At 39.9% G+C, this 20,629-nt stretch overlaps 1 protein-coding gene across 2 annotated transcripts in view; it reads left to right on the plus strand.

Annotated features, from left to right (window-relative positions):
* Positions 1–892: 892 nt before the first annotated feature.
* The window catches only part of LOC139574461 (relaxin receptor 1-like), a 106,532-nt gene continuing 86,795 nt past the window's right edge, over positions 893–20,629 (plus strand). Inside the window, exons 1-3 of one of the 2 annotated variants that reach the window (XM_071399038.1) lie at positions 893–1,355; positions 1,467–1,515; positions 11,225–11,371. In XM_071399038.1, the coding sequence (XP_071255139.1) occupies positions 1,473–1,515; positions 11,225–11,371 (190 nt within the window). In that variant the 5' untranslated portion in view covers positions 893–1,355; positions 1,467–1,472. Of the gene's footprint in view, positions 1,516–11,224; positions 11,372–20,629 lie in introns of both variants that reach the window. The other variant, XM_071399037.1, reaches the window with a different exon arrangement.

The following is a 20,629-nucleotide window of genomic DNA, read 5'->3' on the forward strand; positions in this document are numbered from 1 at the left end:
AAGAAGTTTCCATTAGAAAAAAAGCACTGGACGCACTGGTTGAATCAACATTGTGTCCCTGTTATTTCAATGAAATGTTGAACCAATGTGGAATAGACGTTGAATTTGTGCCCAGTGGGAAGGTTCTGAAATGAACTAGAGCAATATTATCAATGTTGGAGTATGAAGTGTAAGAAATTGCAAAATTGAAAACCATAGTTCAGCAGTTTTTCTGATGTTAAACCAAATAATTGTTTGGTTCTAACTCAAAACATGTATTGAGTTGTGTCTGACCCCAAGCTATTTCAGTAGTATTGTCTAATCAGCATTATTTTAAATATGAAATATTACACTTTTGCATCAGGAGAAAAGTTCGCTATTTTCTCAACAAATAGGCTATTTAAATAGGCTAAATAAAAAGGCATTGTAGAGAAGTGTAAATGAAAACAGTTTGTGTGTTTTATCACCTGCTATAAAAACCAGGCACCAGCTTTGTACCCGGTGCAATTTTTATGCTAAATCTGCCATTATGTTTTCATCTGCCAGCAAACAGCTTTCCAGGGTGCGACAAACATAACCCAATTCTTCATATGCTGCAAAACACGACTGGGCACAATAGTGCTTGTTAATAAGGAACTTGTATTTATTTTTACAGGGTAGGCCTACTCAAAAATGCTCCCCTTCAGTGTTAAACATTTATTTTTGGAAATTATTTTCATAATTTTACCTGCAGACACAAACTATGGTCTCTCTCTCTCTCTCTCTCTCTCTCTCTCTCTCTCTCTCTCTCTCTCTCTCTCTCTCTCTCTCTCTCTCTCTATGTATCCATATCTCTCTGTCTTTCTTTCTCTCTGTATTTCTTTCTCGCTCTCTCTCTCTCTATATATGTATCCATCTCTCTGTGTCTTTCTTTCTCTCTCTATGTATCTCTCTCTCTGTCTTTCTGCCTCTCACTCTCTCTGTCTTTCTATCTCTCTCTATCTATGTATCTCTCTCTCTCTCTCTATGTATCCATCTCTTTCTGTCTTTCTTTCTCTGTTTCTTTCTATGTATATCTATATCACCATCTTTCTTTCTCTCTGTCTTAATCTCTCTGTATTTATCGCTCTCTTTTTCTCTCTCTCTCTCTCCCTCGCGCGCTTTCTCTCTCTCTCTCTCTATTTCTGTATGTATCTCTCTCTCGCTCTCCCCGTCCCTCTTTCCCTCTGTTGATGACAAACTGTTCGCACGGGCTCTAGAGCGGCAGTGGAGATTTCCGCGAGCCAGTTGGTGGAAATAGATTCTCTGGAGCAGTTTCGAATCGGTTTCTCTACTGTTGGCACCAGACAGCCGCCAAACATCTTTACCAACGTCATCTTGACAAACTTAACTACTAGGTAGTCTAGCCCATCTTGGTAACTGCAGTTCTTAGTCTACAGCTTTTACGCGTTGGAAGCTTGGAAGGAAACTAAAACTTCTGTTTTCTCGTGTTTTTAATGTTGTTACAGTTAAATATGCAAGCTTTTGTCGCTTGGATTCTCATGTATGGAGTTACAGGTATGTTTAACCTAATGATATGTTGCACATCAGTTTGTTAACTCTGAAATTGACCAGTATTTATTTATGCTAATGTATGGTTTAAGCCTGTATATTATCTGTTTTCCCCTCTAATTCTGGCATTGTTTGCATTTATTTTTGATACTGGTCTTCTGGAAGTTTGCTTAGCTTGAACGTCTTAGACGTGTATATTGCAATAGATGCAGCTAAATGCAGCCTATACTGTAGCTTTGCTAACGTTAGTGTTAACCACCTAGCAAACATTAGCCACAACAAATTGGAATTTGGAACATCATAAGTTTTGCTCATTCGAAACATATTATACAAATGTCAAATTCATAACATATAGTAAATATTGCAATTTGTAACATCTACGAATTGTAATTCGTAAGATATCAAATGAAACGGAAGATGGACATGGACACAAATTAATACATACCATACCATACAAAACATAATATATCATACTAATTGGAGTGTCCTGGATTTACATGTATAATGTTATGTCTACCCCTGAGTCCCAACCTGGTCTCAGAGCATTTCGTATTATTCTGTACGTAAATCTGAACAATCCTCCTCAACTATTTACTCAACTCTTACCCTAGGAGGTCCGGAGCCTACTGGTTTTCTCTTCTACCTGATAATTAATTGCACCCACCTGGTGTCCCAGGTCTAAATCAGTTCCTGTTTAGAGTGCAACAATGAAAAATGCAGTGGAACTGGCTTTGAGGTGAGAGTTGACTTTGAGGGCTCTACACTATACATTGCTTGATTTGTCAAATAACCTGAAATTAGGCAAACTAATAGAATTTAGCAACCAGGAATTGGCGGAGCGATTTCTGCATATTGCACCTTTTTTGGCTGATGGCTGCTGATGTTTCACATTGAAATATTACATTGCTGTGGTGCTGTTTATGCAGTTTGGAGAGACTCATTTGGGGTTGAGGAATATTATTCTCAGTCATATAAATAATGTATTTTCCCACCATTTGTTTACAAGAGAGCATTGAGGTCATCATGGGACCTTTTTACATAACTGTTCACCTTATTTCAATGATGTGGAATGAACACCAGTAGAGAATTATATAGAAACCATCTCCTTTATGATGCTCATACCATAGAGATACATATTGTGGCTCATACACTAAATATAACATGTCAGGATCTTGCCCTGGGCTTTTCTGAAATTAGCATGGCAAAGATTTTGGCCCTGAGAGTCATATTCTAAAATTACATTCTCACCACTTGCATATATCAAACAAATATTGATTAGTAAAATCAATCATTCAAAATACTGTATTAGTATTACATATATTGTATGACACATCTGAGAACATTTGCTTTATTCAGTATTTCCATGTAGCTTGTTTAAAAGTGATGATCAAGATCATTGAGTAACTGTTGAGCCTGCATGCATCAATTTCAATCAGTGAAATTAGTAATCCAGCTATAAGTGCTTGTCAGTCACCACATACCCTAGGCCAGGGGTCATCAACTAGATTCAGCCACGGGCCCATTTTTTCTTGAGTGGATGGTCGTGGGGCCGGAACATAATTATAAATAATTTGTACTCTGCAAATTGACGCAAGAAGCCCAAACAGATATTGTATTTGTCAAAACATAATCATTTCAAACTTTGATTACATTGGTACACAAACACATACACTGAGTGTTCGAAACATTAGGAACACCTGCTCTTTCCATGACATTGACTGACCTGTATTGATGTCACTTGTTAAATCCACTCCCCTTCATCTAGGAGGAGACAGGTTAAAGAAGGATTTTTAAGCCTTGAGACAATTGAAACATAGTGTGTGTGTGTGCCATTCAGAGGGTGAATGGGCAAGACAAAGATTGAAGTGCCTTTGAATGCGGTATGGTAGTAGGTGCCAGGCACAACGGATTGAGTGTGTCAAGAAATGCACCGCTGCTTTGTTATTCACGCTCAACAGTTTCTCGTGTGTATCAAGAATAGTCTACCACCCAAAGGACATCCAGCCAACTTGACACTGTGGGAAGCATTGAAGTCATCATGGGCCAGCATCCCTGTGGAATGCTTTCGACACCTTGTAGAGTCCATGCCCCGATGAATTTAGACTTTTCTGAAGGCAAAAGGGGGTGAAACTCAATATTAGGAAGGTGTTCCTAATGTTTTGTACACCTAGTGTATATCTCTATTTACGAGTGGAAATACTTGGCAATACATTTCCTGAATTAAAATCACTTTGAGATGAATTCCTAGTAATTTTACAGTCGTCTTTCATGTCTAAAATCGAATTGCTCAGAAGACGTTGGGGTTCACGATCCCTGCCCTAGGCTACTTACAGTCACCCAAGTCATAGACTGTTTTCTCTGCTACCGCACAGCAAGCGGTACCGGAGCGCCAAATCTAGGACCAAAAGGCTCCTTAACAGCTTCTACCCCCAAGCCATAAGAATGCTGAACAATTAATCAAATGGCCACCGGACTATTTACATTGACACCCCCCCCATTTGTTTTGTACACTGCTGCAACTCGCTGTTTATTATCTATGCATAGTCACTTCGCCCCTACCTACATGTACAAATTACCTCAACTAACCTGTACCCCCACACATTGACTCAGTACCGGTACCCCCTGTATATAGCCTCATTTTTGAAGGTAACCTGGAACCGGTTTTAAAAATGAATGGAATTAGTTTTGTGCCAACAAAAAAGGGGTTAAATATGTGTAAAAAAATATATTTCATGAGATTTCCTTTATCTCCTAGATATAGGACAGACACTTCAAAACCTTATTTCTTATTATTTATTTTTGACTGTCTGTAGCAGTAAAGGCCAAATTCAATATTTTGTGAAATAATTTTGTAGATATATTTTTTATAACTACAGGGGCCCTAAAATTCTAAATAAATAGCTAAATTATCCATAGTACGGCCATCTTAAAACAATTTTGACAGGCAGGCTCTGATAGGCTAGACCACCCTGTAATGCACAGCACAACAGGTGTCACAAATTGATGAAATCAGATGAGCTCCAATGAATGAAAATTATATGCAAATATTTGGGGTGAAAAAAGGTAGACCTCCTACAGTATCCTGACTGACAAGTCAGCCATGTTAGTGACAGGTTGCTCTGTGGCTCGGTGCTGGAAAGTGTCCACATTGACAGATGGACTGAGAGACTGTCTAACATCAGTTGACATCAGTTGACCAAAATAACTTTGCCACAGGGTTATTTGGGACACTGCAATAGTACTTTCTTCCTCAAATTTGATCTTTAATGTGCATGGATTTTGTACACAGATCAAGAGATATTCTTAGTATTGACTCAGATTAATTTGGCATGAAAAAGTAATTGAGCACACAGGCTACATGGAAGGTAGATGTATTTCAAAGTATCCCATGCAGACTAACGTAAAGTTCTACTTCATTCCCAAAACAAAATGTCCCATGCAGACTAGTGTAAAGTTCTACTTCATTCCCAAAACAAAATGTCCCATGCAGACTAGTGTAAAGTGCTACTTCATTCCCAAAACAAAATGTCCCATGCAGACTAGTGTAAAGTGCTACTTCATTCCCAAAACAAAGTGTCTCATGCAGACTAGTGTAAAGTGCTACTTCATTCCCAAAACAAAGTGTCCCATGCAGACTAGTGTAAAGTGCTACTTCATTCCCAAAACAAAGTGTCTCATGCAGACTAGTGTAAAGTGCTACTTCATTCCCAAAACAAAGTGTCTCATGCAGACTGACGTAAAGTGCTACTTCATTCCCAAAACAAAGTGTGTCAAATGTTATTTTGCTTCAAACGTCAGATTTTATTTGGGGTTGATCTGGAACTGCAATGCAACAGATGGAATGGGACGTGGACTCATCTCAGCATCGAACCACTTTAAATATTGGAAAATGTGGAGTAGGACTTTACAGGCGGATATTTGATGTCAATTTCCGTTGCTTGAAATTGAATTATTATGCACTGTAAAAAAATAAAAAAAAAACACCTGCAAATGTTGTTGTTTCAACTATTTATTATTAAGTAACTGGTTCCATAGCGTTTTTTAGTTTACTCAACTTTTCGTTCCAAGTGTTACCTGAACAAAAGAAAAACATAGCTCCAACTTAAGACAGCTGTGACAAAAATTCTGTCAATATAAAATGATGTGTTTGCTCAACTCAAATTCACTGCATCACCTGTCATGGTGGGAACAGATGTTAGACATAAACAGCTTTGCAAGTCTCTTTGAAGGAGTTTCCTTGTTGCATCATGCATTGCTGTATCCAGAATGATGTTCCTCTAGAGACATGGTTTCAAGAATTGTTAAGGAAACATACTCTTATTAGGATAGATGAGCAATGGCTTTTGAAAGATAATTGATGTATCTCTTCTGAAATGATACGAGACACCAAGAGGACTGCAGTTCTCCTCAGTATGTTGGTGGCTATAGATTGCAGCCGGTAGATTGGTTTTCCTACCTGTGATTTTATCTTAGTGTATAAGCTCTGATGTTGGAACCATCCTTCTCCTCTAACTGTGTTAGACAACATCAGTATCTCCATGATTGATTTTGAGAGCAGTGAATTTCTCAGAGCGAGTGTGAAACTAGGTCCCTCACTCATGTCTCTGTTGTGATGAAGTGCATGGCTGAGGTTAGCCAAAGCCCTGAGGTTTGCACATGACTTACCATGTCCATCTTTACAATGCATTTACATTTCAGTCATTTAACAGAAGCATTCAGGGTTAAGTGCCTTGCTCAAAGGCACATCGACAAAGACTCCTAGTCACCCCAATAAGCACTGAGGTGTCACTATCAGCTGTTAGGGTTCATGTAGTCTTCATTCTCATGATCCCAGCATGATAACATCAAGACAACTGGGAATGACACCATCTTTTTGGTTGTTATCTGGTCAGTAAACCATGATGGCCATGTGTCAAGCATGCCTCACTTAATTGCAACCAATTCCCGCTGGGAATATTCATTGGTTACGCTCTCTGTGTGACAAACGGGGGCAAACCAGGTAAATGCCCATTATGTTGTTGTAAGTGCCTCTCTTGTAAAGCAGTTAGGGGCTGGTTGGTTGTACAGCAGTAGGAGCAATAGAATCTAGGATGATCCCGCCAACTTGAATTTAAGATGGCTTTGACATAAGGAGCAACACTTCTCCTGGTCCATTGGTGTAATATGGATCAACATGGAAAAGAGTAGAAATTGAGGTTCAATCCTGCATTGACAAATGCTTCAGTAAGCAGTCAGAGCTGTGCTATTCAGAAACAAATAACGGACTACATACACGATGATGTGTGGGTATATTTCAGAAACATACAGTGCATTTGGAAAGTATTCAGACCCCTTCTTTTGTTTCACACTTTGTTACGTTACAGCCTTATTCTAAGATGTATTACTTTTTTTTAATCAATCTACACACAATACCCCATAATGAGAAAGCGGAAAACTGTTTTTTTTTAAATGTTTGCAAATAAAAAAACAGAAATACCTTATTTACATTAATAGTCAGACCCTTTGCTATGAGACTCAAAGTTGAGCACAGATGCATCATGTTACCATTGATCGTCCTTGAGATGTTTCTACAACGTGATTGGAGTCCACCTGTGGTAAATTCAGTTGATTGGACATGATTTGGAAATGCACACATGGTCACTCTGACAGAGCTCCAGAGTTCCTCTGTGGAGATGGGAGAACCTTCCAGAAGGACAACCATCTCTGCAGCACTCCACCAATTAGGCCTTTATGGTAGAGTGGCCAGACGGAAGCCACGCCTCAGTAAAAGGCACATGACAGCCCGCTTGGAGTTTGCCACAAGATTCTCTGGTCTGATGAAACCAAGATTGAACTCTTTGGCATGAATGCCAAGCGTCACGTCTGGTGGAAACCTAGCACCATCCCCATGGTGAAGCATGGTGGTGGGGGGATGTTTTTCATCGGTAGGTACTGTGAGACTAGTCGGGATCGAGAGAAAGATGAACAGATCAAAGTGCAGAGAGATCCTTGATGAAAACCTGTTCCAGAGAGCTCAGGATCTCAGACTGGGGCGACAGTTCACCTTCCAACAGGGCAACAACCCTAAGCACACAGCCAAGACAACGCAGGAGTGGCTTTGGGACAAGTCTCTGAATGTCCTTGAGTGGGCCAGCCAGAGCCCGGACTTGAACTCAATCGAACATCTCTGGAGAGACCTGAAAATAGCTGTTGAGTGACACTCCCCATCCAACCTGACAGAGCTTGAGGGGATCTGCAGAGAAGAATGGGAGAAACTCCCCAAATTCTGGTGTGCCAAGCTTGTAACGTCATACCGAAGAAGACCCAAGGCTGTAATTGCTGCCAAAGGTGCTTCAACGGAGTACTAAGTAAAGGGTCTGAATGCTTATGTAAATGTGATATTTCAACAACATCAAAAAATTATACATTTGCAAAAATAAAAAAATAAACAGTTTGCTTCGTCATTATGGGGTATTGTGCGTAGATTGATGAGGGGGGGGAAACGATTTAATCAATTTTAGAATATGGCTGTAACGTAACAAAATGTGGGAAAAGTCTGAATACTTTCCTGGTGCACTGTATAACTGACTACAGTATGATGTGTTGGTGTATTTCAGAAACATGTAACTGACTAAAGTATATTGTGTGGGTATATTTAATAAACATATAACTGATTAGATACAGTATGATGTGTGGGTATATTTCATAAACATAACTGACTAGATACAGTATGATGTGTGGGTATATTTCATAAACATATAACTGACTAGATACAGTATGATGTGTGGGTATATTTCAGAAACATATAACTGACTAGATACAGTATGATGTGTGGGTATATTTCAGAAACATATAACTGACTAGATACAGTATGATGTGTGGGTATATTTCAGAAACATAACTGACTAGATACAGTATGATGTGTGGGTATATTTCAGAAACATATAACTGACTAGATACAGTATGATGTGTGGGTATATTACAGAAACATATAACTGACTAGATACAGTATGATGTGTGGGTATATTTCAGAAACATAACTGACTAGATACAGTATGATGTGTGGGTATATTTCAGAAACATATAACTGACTAGATACAGTATGATGTGTGGGTATATTTCAGAAACATAACTGACTAGATACAGTATGATGTGTGGGTATATTTCAGAAACATAACTGACTAGATACAGTATGATGTGTGGGTATATTTCAGAAACATAACTGACTAGATACAGTATGATGTGTGGGTATATTTCAGAAACATATAACTGACTAGATACAGTATGATGTGTGGGTATATTTCAGAAACATATAACTCACTAGATACAGTATGATGTGTGGGTATATTTCAGAAACATATAACTGACTAGATACAGTATGATGTGTGGGTATATTTCAGAAACATAACTGACTAGATACAGTATGATGTGTGGGTATATTTCAGAAACATATAACTGACTAGATACAGTATGATGTGTGGGTATATTTCAGAAACATAACTGACTAGATACAGTATGATGTGTGGGTATATTTCAGAAACATATAACTGACTAGATACAGTATGATGTGTGGGTATATTACAGAAACATATAACTGACTAGATACAGTATGATGTGTGGGTATATTTCAGAAACATATAACTGACTAGATACAGTATGATGTGTGGGTATATTTCAGAAACATAACTGACTAGATACAGTATGATGTGTGGGTATATTTCAGAAACATATAACTGACTAGATACAGTATGATGTGTGGGTATATTACAGAAACATATAACTGACTAGATACAGTATGATGTGTGGGTATATTTCAGAAACATATAACTGACTAGATACAGTATGATGTGTGGGTATATTTCAGAAACATAACTGACTAGATACAGTATGATGTGTGGGTAAATTTCAGAAACATATAACTGACTAGATACTGTATGATGTGTGGGTATATTACAGAAACATATAACTGACTAGATACAGTATGATGTGTGGGTATATTTCAGAAACATAACTGACTAGATACAGTATGATGTGTGGGTATATTTCAGAAACATATAACTGACTAGATACAGTATGATGTGTGGGTATATTTCAGAAACATAACTGACTAGATACAGTATGATGTGTGGGTATATTTCAGAAACATATAACTGACTAGATACAGTATGATGTGTGGGTATATTACAGAAACATATAACTGACTAGATACAGTATGATGTGTGGGTATATTTCAGAAACATATAACTGACTAGATACAGTATGATGTGTGGGTATATTTCAGAAACATAACTGACTAGATACAGTATGATGTGTGGGTATATTTCAGAAACATAACTGACTAGATACAGTATGATGTGTGGGTATATTACAGAAACATATAACTGACTAGATACAGTATGATGTGTGGGTATATTACAGAAACATATAACTGACTAGATACAGTATGATGTGTGGGTATATTTCAGAAACATATAACTGACTAGATACAGTATGATGTGTGGGTATATTTCAGAAACATAACTGACTAGATACAGTATGATGTGTGGGTATATTTCAGAAACAAAACTGACTAGATACAGTATGATGTGTGGGTATATTTCAGAAACATAACTGACTAGATACAGTATGATGTGTGGGTATATTTCAGAAACATAACTGACTAGATACAGTATGATGTGTGGGTATATTTCAGAAACATAACTGACTAGATACAGTATGATGTGTGGGTATATTTCAGAAACATAACTGACTAGATACAGTATGATGTGTGGGTATATTTCAGGAGCAAAAAGGCAGTGGGGGGCCTTTGCATGTAAAAGTGCACCTGTTTAGTTTGATTATCATGGAAGCAGATAAAGGATGGTGGATATGTTCCCCTGTTGCATTATGCAACTAGCCTATACTCCAGAGAGCACACGAACACTCTGAACTAAGAATAAATAATCTCTATGAACTGAACACCATGGGAGCCCTGTTAATATTTCGTATTTCATACATTTTCAGAATTGACTGCTAATTGAAACATTGATAGGAAAATGCTCAAGTGTTTTGGACAAGCCCATCCAGAGCCGACTGACTGATGAGCTAGCTCCCCTTGGGTGGACGATACTGAAATATGTTTACTTTCATCATTTTTAGAGGGCTCTTATAATATTATGTTTCCACTCAGGAAATACACCAACTTTAAAATTAGCAACCGCTCTTTAATTTTCCGTGGTGTTATAATGTGTTCCCATTCCCCACTTATAATATCTGTTCCCATTCCCCACTTATAATATCTGTTCCCATTCCCCACTTATAATATCTGTTCCCATTCCCCACTTATAATATGTGTTGCCATTCCCCACTTATAATATGTGTTGCCACTCCCCACTTATAATATCTGTTCCCATTCCCCACTTATAATATGTGTTCCCATTCCTCACATATAATATCTGTTCCCATTCCCCACTTATAATATGTGTTGCCATTCCCCACTTATAATATGTGTTGCCACTCCCCACTTATAATATGTGTTCCCATTCCCCACTTATAATATGTGTTCCCATTCCTCACATATAATATCTGTTCCCATTCCCGACTTATAATATGTGTTCCCATTCCCCACTTATAATATCTGTTCCCATTCCCCACTTATAATATGTGTACCCATTCCCCACTTATAATATGTGTTCCCATTCCCCACTCAATGAGAAACACAGACTTTGAAATTGAAACACGGCTCTTGAATTTTCAGCAGGAACTTCGTTCAACATCTCAGAGGAGAAGACGAACTGCCCCCTAGGATATTTCCCTTGTGGCAACCTGAGCATGTGCCTGCCCCAGCTCATGCACTGCAATGGCGTCGATGACTGTGGAAATGAAGCGGACGAGGAGAACTGTGGTGAGTCGTCAGTTTATTAATTTATGTGTCAAACTCCAGTCCTGGAGGGCCGAGTGTCTGGGGATTTTACAACTCCTTTGTACTTGATTGATCAATTAAGGTCACTGATTAGTTGGGAACTCCCATAACCTGGTTGTCTAGGTCTTAACAAGACTCCGATAGAAATGAAATAACAAAAACCAGAAGACACACGGCCCTCAAGGACCAGCAGACACACGGCCCTCCAGGACCAGCAGACACACGGCCCTCCAGGACCAGCAGACACACGGCCCTCCTGGACCAGCAGACACACGGCCCTCCTGGACCAGCAGACACACGGCCCTCCTGGACCAGCAGACACACGGCCCTCCTGGACAAGCAGACACACGGCCCTCCTGGACCAGCAGACACACAGCCCTCAAGGACCAGCAGACACACGGCCCTCCTGGACCAGCAGACACACGGCCCTCCTGGACCAGCAGACACACGGCCCTCCTGGACCAGCAGACACACGGCCCTCCTGGACCAGCAGACACACGGCCCTCCTGGACAAGCAGACACACGGCCCTCCTGGACAAGCAGACACACGGCCCTCAAGGACCAGCAGACACACGGCCCTCCTGGACAAGCAGACACACGGCCCTCCTGGACCAGCAGACACACGGCCCTCCTGGACCAGCAGACACACGGCCCTCCTGGACCAGCAGACACACGGCCCTCCTGGACCAGCAGACACACGGCCCTCCTGGACAAGCAGACACACGGCCCTCCTGGACAAGCAGACACACGGCCCTCCACGAATTGAGTTTGACACCCCTGATTTATTGACTCATTTATTATAAGTAATTGTATTCTGACTGTGCTCACTTTGATCCTTGCACTCCAGACTTTGATATTTGGATATTTGATAATGAAGTGTGGCAGTGCATCAGATGTAAATTTTTCCATCAAGGAAAGTTCAGGATTATTCAATTTAAAAAACACATATATATTTCACCTTTATTTAACCGGGTAGACTAATTGAGAACTGCGACCTGGCCAAGATGAAGCAAAGCAGTTCGACACATACAACAACACAGAGTTACACATGGAATAAACAAACATACAGTCAATAATACAGTAGGGGGAAAAGTATATATACAGTGTGTGCAAATGAGGTAAGATAAGTGAGGTAAGGCCATAGTGGTGAGGTAATTACAATATAGCAATTAAACACTGGAGTGATAGATGTGCAGAAGATGAGTGTGCAAGTAGAGATACTGTGGTGCAAAGGAGCAAAATAAAGAAATAAATACAGTATGGGGATGAGGTAGTTTGATGGGCTATTAACAGATGGGCTATGTACAGGTGCAATGATCTGTGAGCTGCTCTGACAGCTGGTGCTTGAAGTTAGTGAGGGGGATAAGAGTGTCCAGCTTCAGCGATTTTTGCAGTTCGTTCCAGTCATTGGTAGCAGAGAACTGGAAGGAAAGGCGGCCAAAGGAAGAATTGGCTTTGGGGGTGACCAGTGAAATATACCTGCTGGAGCGTGTGCTGCGGGTGAGTGCTGCTATGGTGACCAGTGAACTGAGATAAGGCGGGGCTTTACCTAGCAAAGACTTATAGATGACCTGGAGCCAGTGGGTTTGGCGACGAGTATGAAGCGAGGGCCAGCCAACGAGAGCATACAGGTCGCAGTGGTGGGTAGTGTATGGGGATTTGGTGACAAAACAGATGGCACTGTGATAGACTGCATCCAATTTGTTGATCTTGCAGCAGTCATAAAACATATCACATCAAAAATGTAAAATAAATAGCGAAGGATATTTAAAAACAAATAGGCAGGGTAAGTGCAGTTTCATAGTGCAAGTGCTAAGTGCAATTAGTCCAACATTTTGTTAAGTTGCAGAATTGCATTCGGAATAAAGGTACCTACTTCTTATAACCGTAGGTAGTCTGTACCTGCGGCCAGAAGGAAGATGCTGTAATTCAGGGTGGAGTGGATGCGAAGAGTCAACCGCTATTTTATTCGCCTTCTGGAGGGCTCTGCCCAGGTAGAGAGATGACAATTCTTGCTGTTGCTGCCCCATGATTTTTCCACAAGTCCTGACTATCTTGCCCAACCTATTTTTCTGTGCAACCTTGAAATTTCCAAACCAGCAGGTCAAGCAGTAGGACGGAATGCTCTTAATGAAAGATTTATAAAATAGAACCATGATGGTTAGATCAGCATTAAAACAGTGCAGTTTCCTTATGAAATACATTCTCTGTTGGCCTTTCTTAAAAATAGCGTCAGTACACTGATCCTAGGACAGCTTGTTGTCAATGACTAGCCCAAGGTATTTGTACTCCTCCACTATTTCAATGGGCTCACCTTTTATCAGTGATGGTGTGTGCATGGTAATGTTCCTTCGAAAGTCAATCACCTTGTCCTTAGTTTTGATGTATTTAATATTCGATGGGATGACTCACATCAGACAGTAAAATCTTTTAGAGCCGGTCCGTGCTCCGTCTCATCCCCTTCGGGAAGATTGACCAAAGCAGTATCGTCAGCATATTTGATCAGGTGGCGCCCTGGGAACCGGCTCCGGCAGTACTATACAGTATGTACTATACAGTATGTATAGTACTGGTGAAAGAACACTTCCCTGTGGGGTTCTAACTGAAGTAGTGCGCACCTCAGAGAGTGTGTTGCCAACTCGTACCTACTGAGACATATTAGTTAGAAAGTTGGTGATCCATGTGATAAGCATAGCATAAGTCTCCTCTCAGTCTGTCCGCGAGGACAAACGGATTGTGTTACATGCAGAGGAGAAATCTGCGAACATGATATGCACATGGATTTTACTGCCCTCCAAATGCATGTACACCAGATGTAAGAGCGAGAGGTTGGCAAGAAGCCAGTAGTTGTGCCTGCAATACATAATTAAGTGTGACAATCAATCGGAAGCAAAGTAGAAACGTGTCAGCAAATGTTACTAGGTAGGGATATATGAATAGCCTAACTATAAATTTGGCCATTGTTTAGAATGGCTTGTATCCTGGCTCTATGTCAGCATATGGTAAGTAAAATACTGAAGTCAGTGATTCCCCAAGATACATTTTTTGCAGCGGTGGCAAGGGGAAGGGGAAGGGGAGGGGTCCGAGGGGAATGCCCCACCAGGATAAATGTTTTGTAGGACTGTGAGAAGGTCAGTTCTTTTTTACATTTTTTAATTACATGTTCAAGCAATAGGCAGAATAAATCATTGAACAAATAACATTTAGATCGTCAGTGTAGAGAAGGCCAGTTCTGTTGACTTTTAAAGTCACGCCTTTTTCTCGGGATAAATAACTGTAGGAAACCGGTAAATTATAATGAATTATTTATATGGACAGCATGGCGTGAAATGGAACTGTTAAATTACTGTTAAGTTAAATTACTATGGCTTCTGCATGATGAATCAATGCTCAGGGTGGGGACAGACAGCACATCTCAGTATGGAGCGCAGTTCACAATGCATGTAGACCTATGATCTCATCATTGTAACTTTTTTTCTTGTGACAGGTAGGCCTATATTTGCTGCAGCATAGCCTATGCTACAGTAATATAAAGATTGAATGTGTGTCTAATTTACCCATCTCCATCTGGCTTTCGGAGGTCACCTTGTTTTTTCATTGTAAATATATACTTTTTATTTTAGCTGCAGAGTTTTGAAACAGCCTATCACTCGAATTTTGTTGCTTTAAATCAGTGCACATGCAAGCATTCTATCGCAGTCTTTCTTTCTCCATCAAAATAGATAATCCTGTTCTAGATTGATATATAGCTCTATACATAGGTGTCCTAGCCTACCTCTTTCAGGTAAGACATTCAATGTAGTATTAGACTTACACTGCTGTTCAAAAGTTTGGGGTCACTTAGAAATGTCCTTCTTTTTGAAAGAAAAGCACATTTTTTGTCCATTAAAATATCAAATTGATCAGAGATACAGTGTAGACATTGTTAACCTCTCTAGGGTATGTGGGACGTTAGCGTCCCACCTCATCAACAGCCAGTGATACTGCAGGGCGCCAAATTCAAAACAACAGAAATCCCATAATTTAAATTCCTCAAACATACAAGTATTTTACACCATTTTAAAGCTATACTTGTTGTAAATCCAGCCAAAGTGTCCGATTTCAAAAAGGTTTTACGACGAAAGCACACCAAACGATTATGTAAGGTATGAGCCAAGTCACAGAAATAGACAGCCATTTTTCCAGCTAAAGAGAGCATTAACAAAAAGCAGAAATAGAGATAAAATTCATCACTAACCTTTGATAATCTTCATCAGATGACACTCATAGGACTTCATGTTACACAATACATGTATTTTATGTTCGGTAAAGTTCATATTTATATCCAAAAATGTGAGTTTAGGCAAGACGCTACTGTATCACTTGGCAAAAAGCCAGAGAAAATGCGTAGCACCACATTAAAATGAATGACTATGAAAATTACTATAAAATCAAACTTTCATTAAATCACACATGAAAGATATCAAATTAAAGCTACACTGGTTGTGAATCCAGCCAACATGTCAGAATTCAAATAGGCTTTTCAGCGAAAGCATACGATGCTATTATCTGAGCATAGCACCATTGTAAACAAAAGAGAGAAAACATTTCAACCCTGCAGGAGCGACACAAAACGCAGAATAAAAATATAATTCATGCCTTACCTTTGACGAGCTTCTGTTGTTGGCACTCCAATATGTCCCATAAACATCACAAATGGTCCTTTTGTTCGATTAATTCCGTCGATATATGTCCAAAATGTCAATTTATTTGGCGCGTTTGATCCAAAAAAACACCGGTTCCAACTTGCTCAAACATGACGACAAAATATATAAAAGGTTACCTGTAAACTTTGCCAAAAAATGTCAAACTACTTATGTAATACAACTTTAGGTATTTTTTAACGTTAATAATTGATCAAATTGAAGACTGAATGATATGTGTTCAATACAGGATTAAAACGATATGTAGCATGCCTTCTGTTTGATTGAAACGCATGTCTAGGACACCAGGAGTGCTTGTGACTTCAAGATGGCCGTATTTCTTCATTACACAAAGGAATAACCTCAACCTATTTCTCACGACTGTTGACATCCAGTGGAAGCCGTAGGAACTGCAAGCAAGTTGCTTAGAAATCTGGTTTCCCAATGAAAACTCATTGAAAAGACAGTGACCTAAAAAAAAAAAACATCTGAATGGTTTGTCCTCGGGGTTTCCCCTGCTAAATAAGTTCTGTTATACTCACAGACATGATTAAAACAGTTTTAGAAACTTCAGAGTGTTTTCTATCCAAATCTACTATTAATATGCATATCTTATCTCCTGGCGATTAGTAACTGGCAGTTGAATTTGGGTATGTTTTTCATCCAAACGTGAAAATGCTGCCCCCTACCCTAGAGAAGTTAATGTTGTAAATTACTTTTGTTGCTGGAAACGGCAGATTTTTTATGGAATATCTGCATAGGCGTACAGAGGCCCATTATCAGCAACCATCACTCCTGTGTTCCAATGACACGTTGTGTTAGCTAATCCAAGTTTATCATTTTAAAAGACTAATTGATCACTAGAAAACCCTTTTGCAATTATGTTAGCACAGCAGAAAACTGTTGTTCTGATTAAAGAAGCAATAAAACTGACCTTCTTTAGACTAGTTGAGTATCAGCATTTGTGGGTTCGATTACAGGTTCAAAATGGTCAGAAACAAAGAACTTACTTCAGAAACTCATCAGTCTATTCTTGTTCTGAGAAATGAAGGCTATTCCATGCGAGAAATTGCCAAGAAAGTGAAGATCTCATACAACTCTGTACTACTCCCTTCACAGAACAGCGCAAACTGGCTCTAACCAGAATAGAAAGAGGAGTGGTAGGCCCCAGTGCACAACTGAGCAAGAGGACAAGTACATTAGAGTGTCTAGTTTGAGAAACAGACGCCTCACAAGTCCTCAACTGGCAGCTTCATTAAATAGTACCCGCAAAACACCAGTCTCAACGTCAACAGTGAAGAGGCGCCTCCGGGATGCTGGCCTTCTAGGCACAGTTGCAAAGAAAAAGCCATATCTCAGACTGGCCAATAAAAAGAAAATATTAAGATGGGCAAAAGAAAACAGACACTGGACAAAGGAGTGGCCACCACACTCAACCCTATTGAGCTGTTGTGGGAGCAGCTTGACCGTATGGTACGTAAGAAGTGCCCATCAAGCCAATACAACTTGTGGGAGGTGCTTCAGAAAGCATGGGGTGAAATCTCTTCAGATTACCTCAACAAGTTGACAACTAGAATGCCAAAGGTCTGCAAGGCTGTAATTGCTGCAAATGGAGGATTCTTTGACGAAGGCAAAGTTTGAAGGACACAATTATTATTTCAATTAAAAATCATTATTTATTACCTTGTCAACATCTTGACTATATTTCCTATTCATTTTGCAACTCATTTCATGTATGTTTTCATGGAAAACAAGGACATTTCTAAGTGACCCCAAACTTTTGAATGGTAGTGTATATTTAGCTAATTAATGATGGGTTGTGCATAATAAGCTTCTAACTTGTAGCCTATATCTCTTGCACAATACGCACGCACCTGTGCTCCACTGGCATCTCCTTAAAAAATGCATGGAGTCCCATGCAGGAAAAGCTAGACTAGAATATCTTGCTGGACATCATTTTTGTAACGTTTCTTATACCAATAAACTATTCGAAGAGGGACTCAAGCTCTTTTTTGTTAAATAGAGCAGTCAATAGAACTCACGGGTAGTTTGAAAGTAGAGTGACCACGCGATGGCTATAGCAGTTATTTATTCAGACCCATAGCTAGTCAGTCTTTATGAGGAGAAGTGAAAGCCTTCTGCATCTTATTCTAGTCCTATTTTATTCAAAGATGTCATTAGAGTGATGAAGGACAACGAAACGTATTCATTTAACTGTTGAAAGCGAGGAAGGAATGAAGCAACAAAAGGGAGCGAAAGAGCCTACTAGGCTAATACTGTAACATTAGCGTGCAATATTATGAAAAGTATGTGTCAGCCTACTAATTATACAAATATGCCCTATTATATTTCAAAATTGTAATCAAATACCCTAGCCTATACTTGTAACTTTGTATCGCATGTTCTCTTCTGCCTTATCATGGTTTGAACGATGTGCTTAATCCCAGTGCATATAATACTGTATAGTACAGTAATACAGTAATACACTCAAAAAGATTAGCCTACTGGAGCTAGTTTTATTTATTTACCCAAGAGAACATATAGCCAGCTACATCCATGGGATTTTATGTTTTTCTGTCGTAAGTAATGTGAAGTAGCATATATCACACAGTATATGTATTGGATAGCGGCACAATCATTTGGGCTTTTTTTGGCTTGGGCTCATTAAATGTCGTTAATGTAGGCTCATAAAATTGATTTAATGTATGGCTCATCAGGCTCAGGTTGTATCAGGTTTGAATGTTCATGCTGATCAAAGCTCTAATCAAATCCAGACATATTTATATGGTTTATAATGCTTTTGAATGACACTTCTGGTTTTGGTGGGAAATACCGGGTTACCCGGGAGAAAAGTGATTTATTCTTGGGATGGAACATTTGTAAAATACCTGAAAATATTAACCTCTAATGCACACCTTAGTGGGCTAATCATTAGCTAGATCCAAAGTCCAAACATGATCTTGTTACTAGATACCAACATATTGATGACTTTAATGGCCCAAAAACAACTTGCAACAGTGAATATATTGTAGGCCTACCTGTGACACTCCAAACTTGAATGTGCCTCAATCGGAATGTTTATTTTTCTCATATAATGCACAACGACAAGTTGACTCGGAGTGCGTTCGTAAATTCACTCTGGCTATCAACTCTGATTTCAGAGCACTCTCGTCAGAGTGTGCCAGAGCACAGAATAACTGATTAAATTACGAACGCGCAACACCTGTTGAATATGACCGGTGTCAGTAAACATCGGCAAAAAAAACTGAATTAAATTGTTGCAAGCAGCCCAGTTACAGTCACCAACGCTCTATATAACATGAAAACAGCCTAACCAGCTCTGCTAGGGCGAGTAAAATGGTCAGAGTGAGGTATTCTCTCATTTGTGTCCGGAAGTAGCAAGCTAGCCCACTTTAACCAGTTAGCGTGGGTGCTTGACTGCTGTTGTAAGGGACGCTTGGATCAACCCTACTCTTCGGCCAGAGCGTCCAGTGTCAATCGTGCAGTGTGCACTCTGAATGCTCCGAGAGCTAAATGCTCTGAATTTACGAAAGGACAATCTGACAACGCTTTGGATTTATGAACGCCCAGAGTGCACTCTGAGTGAATTTACGAACACACCCTAGTTAAATAGCTAGGTAAACTATTATACTGTGTGGTTGTCTGATTTTGCTGTTACTCATCTTGTTGGCAGAGGACAAGTAAATGTGGACGGTTCCAGCATCTTCAATGTGTGCCTCGGTATCAATATTCTTTCCTGTTCCATATTTTTGGGGTGTGGCGGCAACAATTAAGCAGCAGGAGACACTGGAAGTTCCCGCTGATGAAAAAAATAAGTAATATTTTATTTAAAGTTAACCAACAGGTGCTATCTAGAACTTAAAAGGGTTCTTTGGCTGTCCCCATAGGAGAACCCTTTGAAGAACCCTTTTTGGTTCCAGGTAGCACCCTTTTGGGTTCAATGTAGAACCCTTTCCACAGAGGGTTCTACATGGAACCCGAAAGGGTTATACTTGGAACCAAAAAAGGTTATCCTATGGGAACAGCCAAAGAACCCTTTTGGAACCCTTTTTTTCTAAGAGTGTAGGGTAGAAACAAAGGCATTCCCATTTGGTGTTTGATATTTACATTTACATTTAAGTCATTTAGCAGACGCTCTTATCCAGAGCGACTTACAAGTTGGTGCATTCACCTTATGATGTCCAGTGGAACAACCACTTTACAATAGTGCATCTAACTCTAAGGGGGGGGGGGGGGGGGGGTTAGAAGGATTACTTTATCCTATCCTAGGTATTCCTTAAAGAGGTGGGGTTTCAGGTGTCTCCGGAAGGTGGTGATTGATTCCGCTGACCTGGCATCGTGGGGGAGTTTGTTCCACCATTGGGGTGCCAGAGCAGCGAACAGTTTTGACTGGGCTGAGCGGGAGCTGTACTTCCTCAGAGGTAGGGAGGCGAGCAGGCCAGAGGTGGATGAACGCAGTGCCCTTGTTTGGGTGTAGGGCCTGATCAGAGCCTGAAGGTACGGAGGTGCCGTTCCCCTCACAGCTCCGTAGGCAAGC

The sequence above is a fragment of the Salvelinus alpinus genome, chromosome 4 (genome assembly GCF_045679555.1).
Source record: "Salvelinus alpinus chromosome 4, SLU_Salpinus.1, whole genome shotgun sequence".
NCBI lineage: Eukaryota > Metazoa > Chordata > Actinopteri > Salmoniformes > Salmonidae > Salvelinus > Salvelinus alpinus.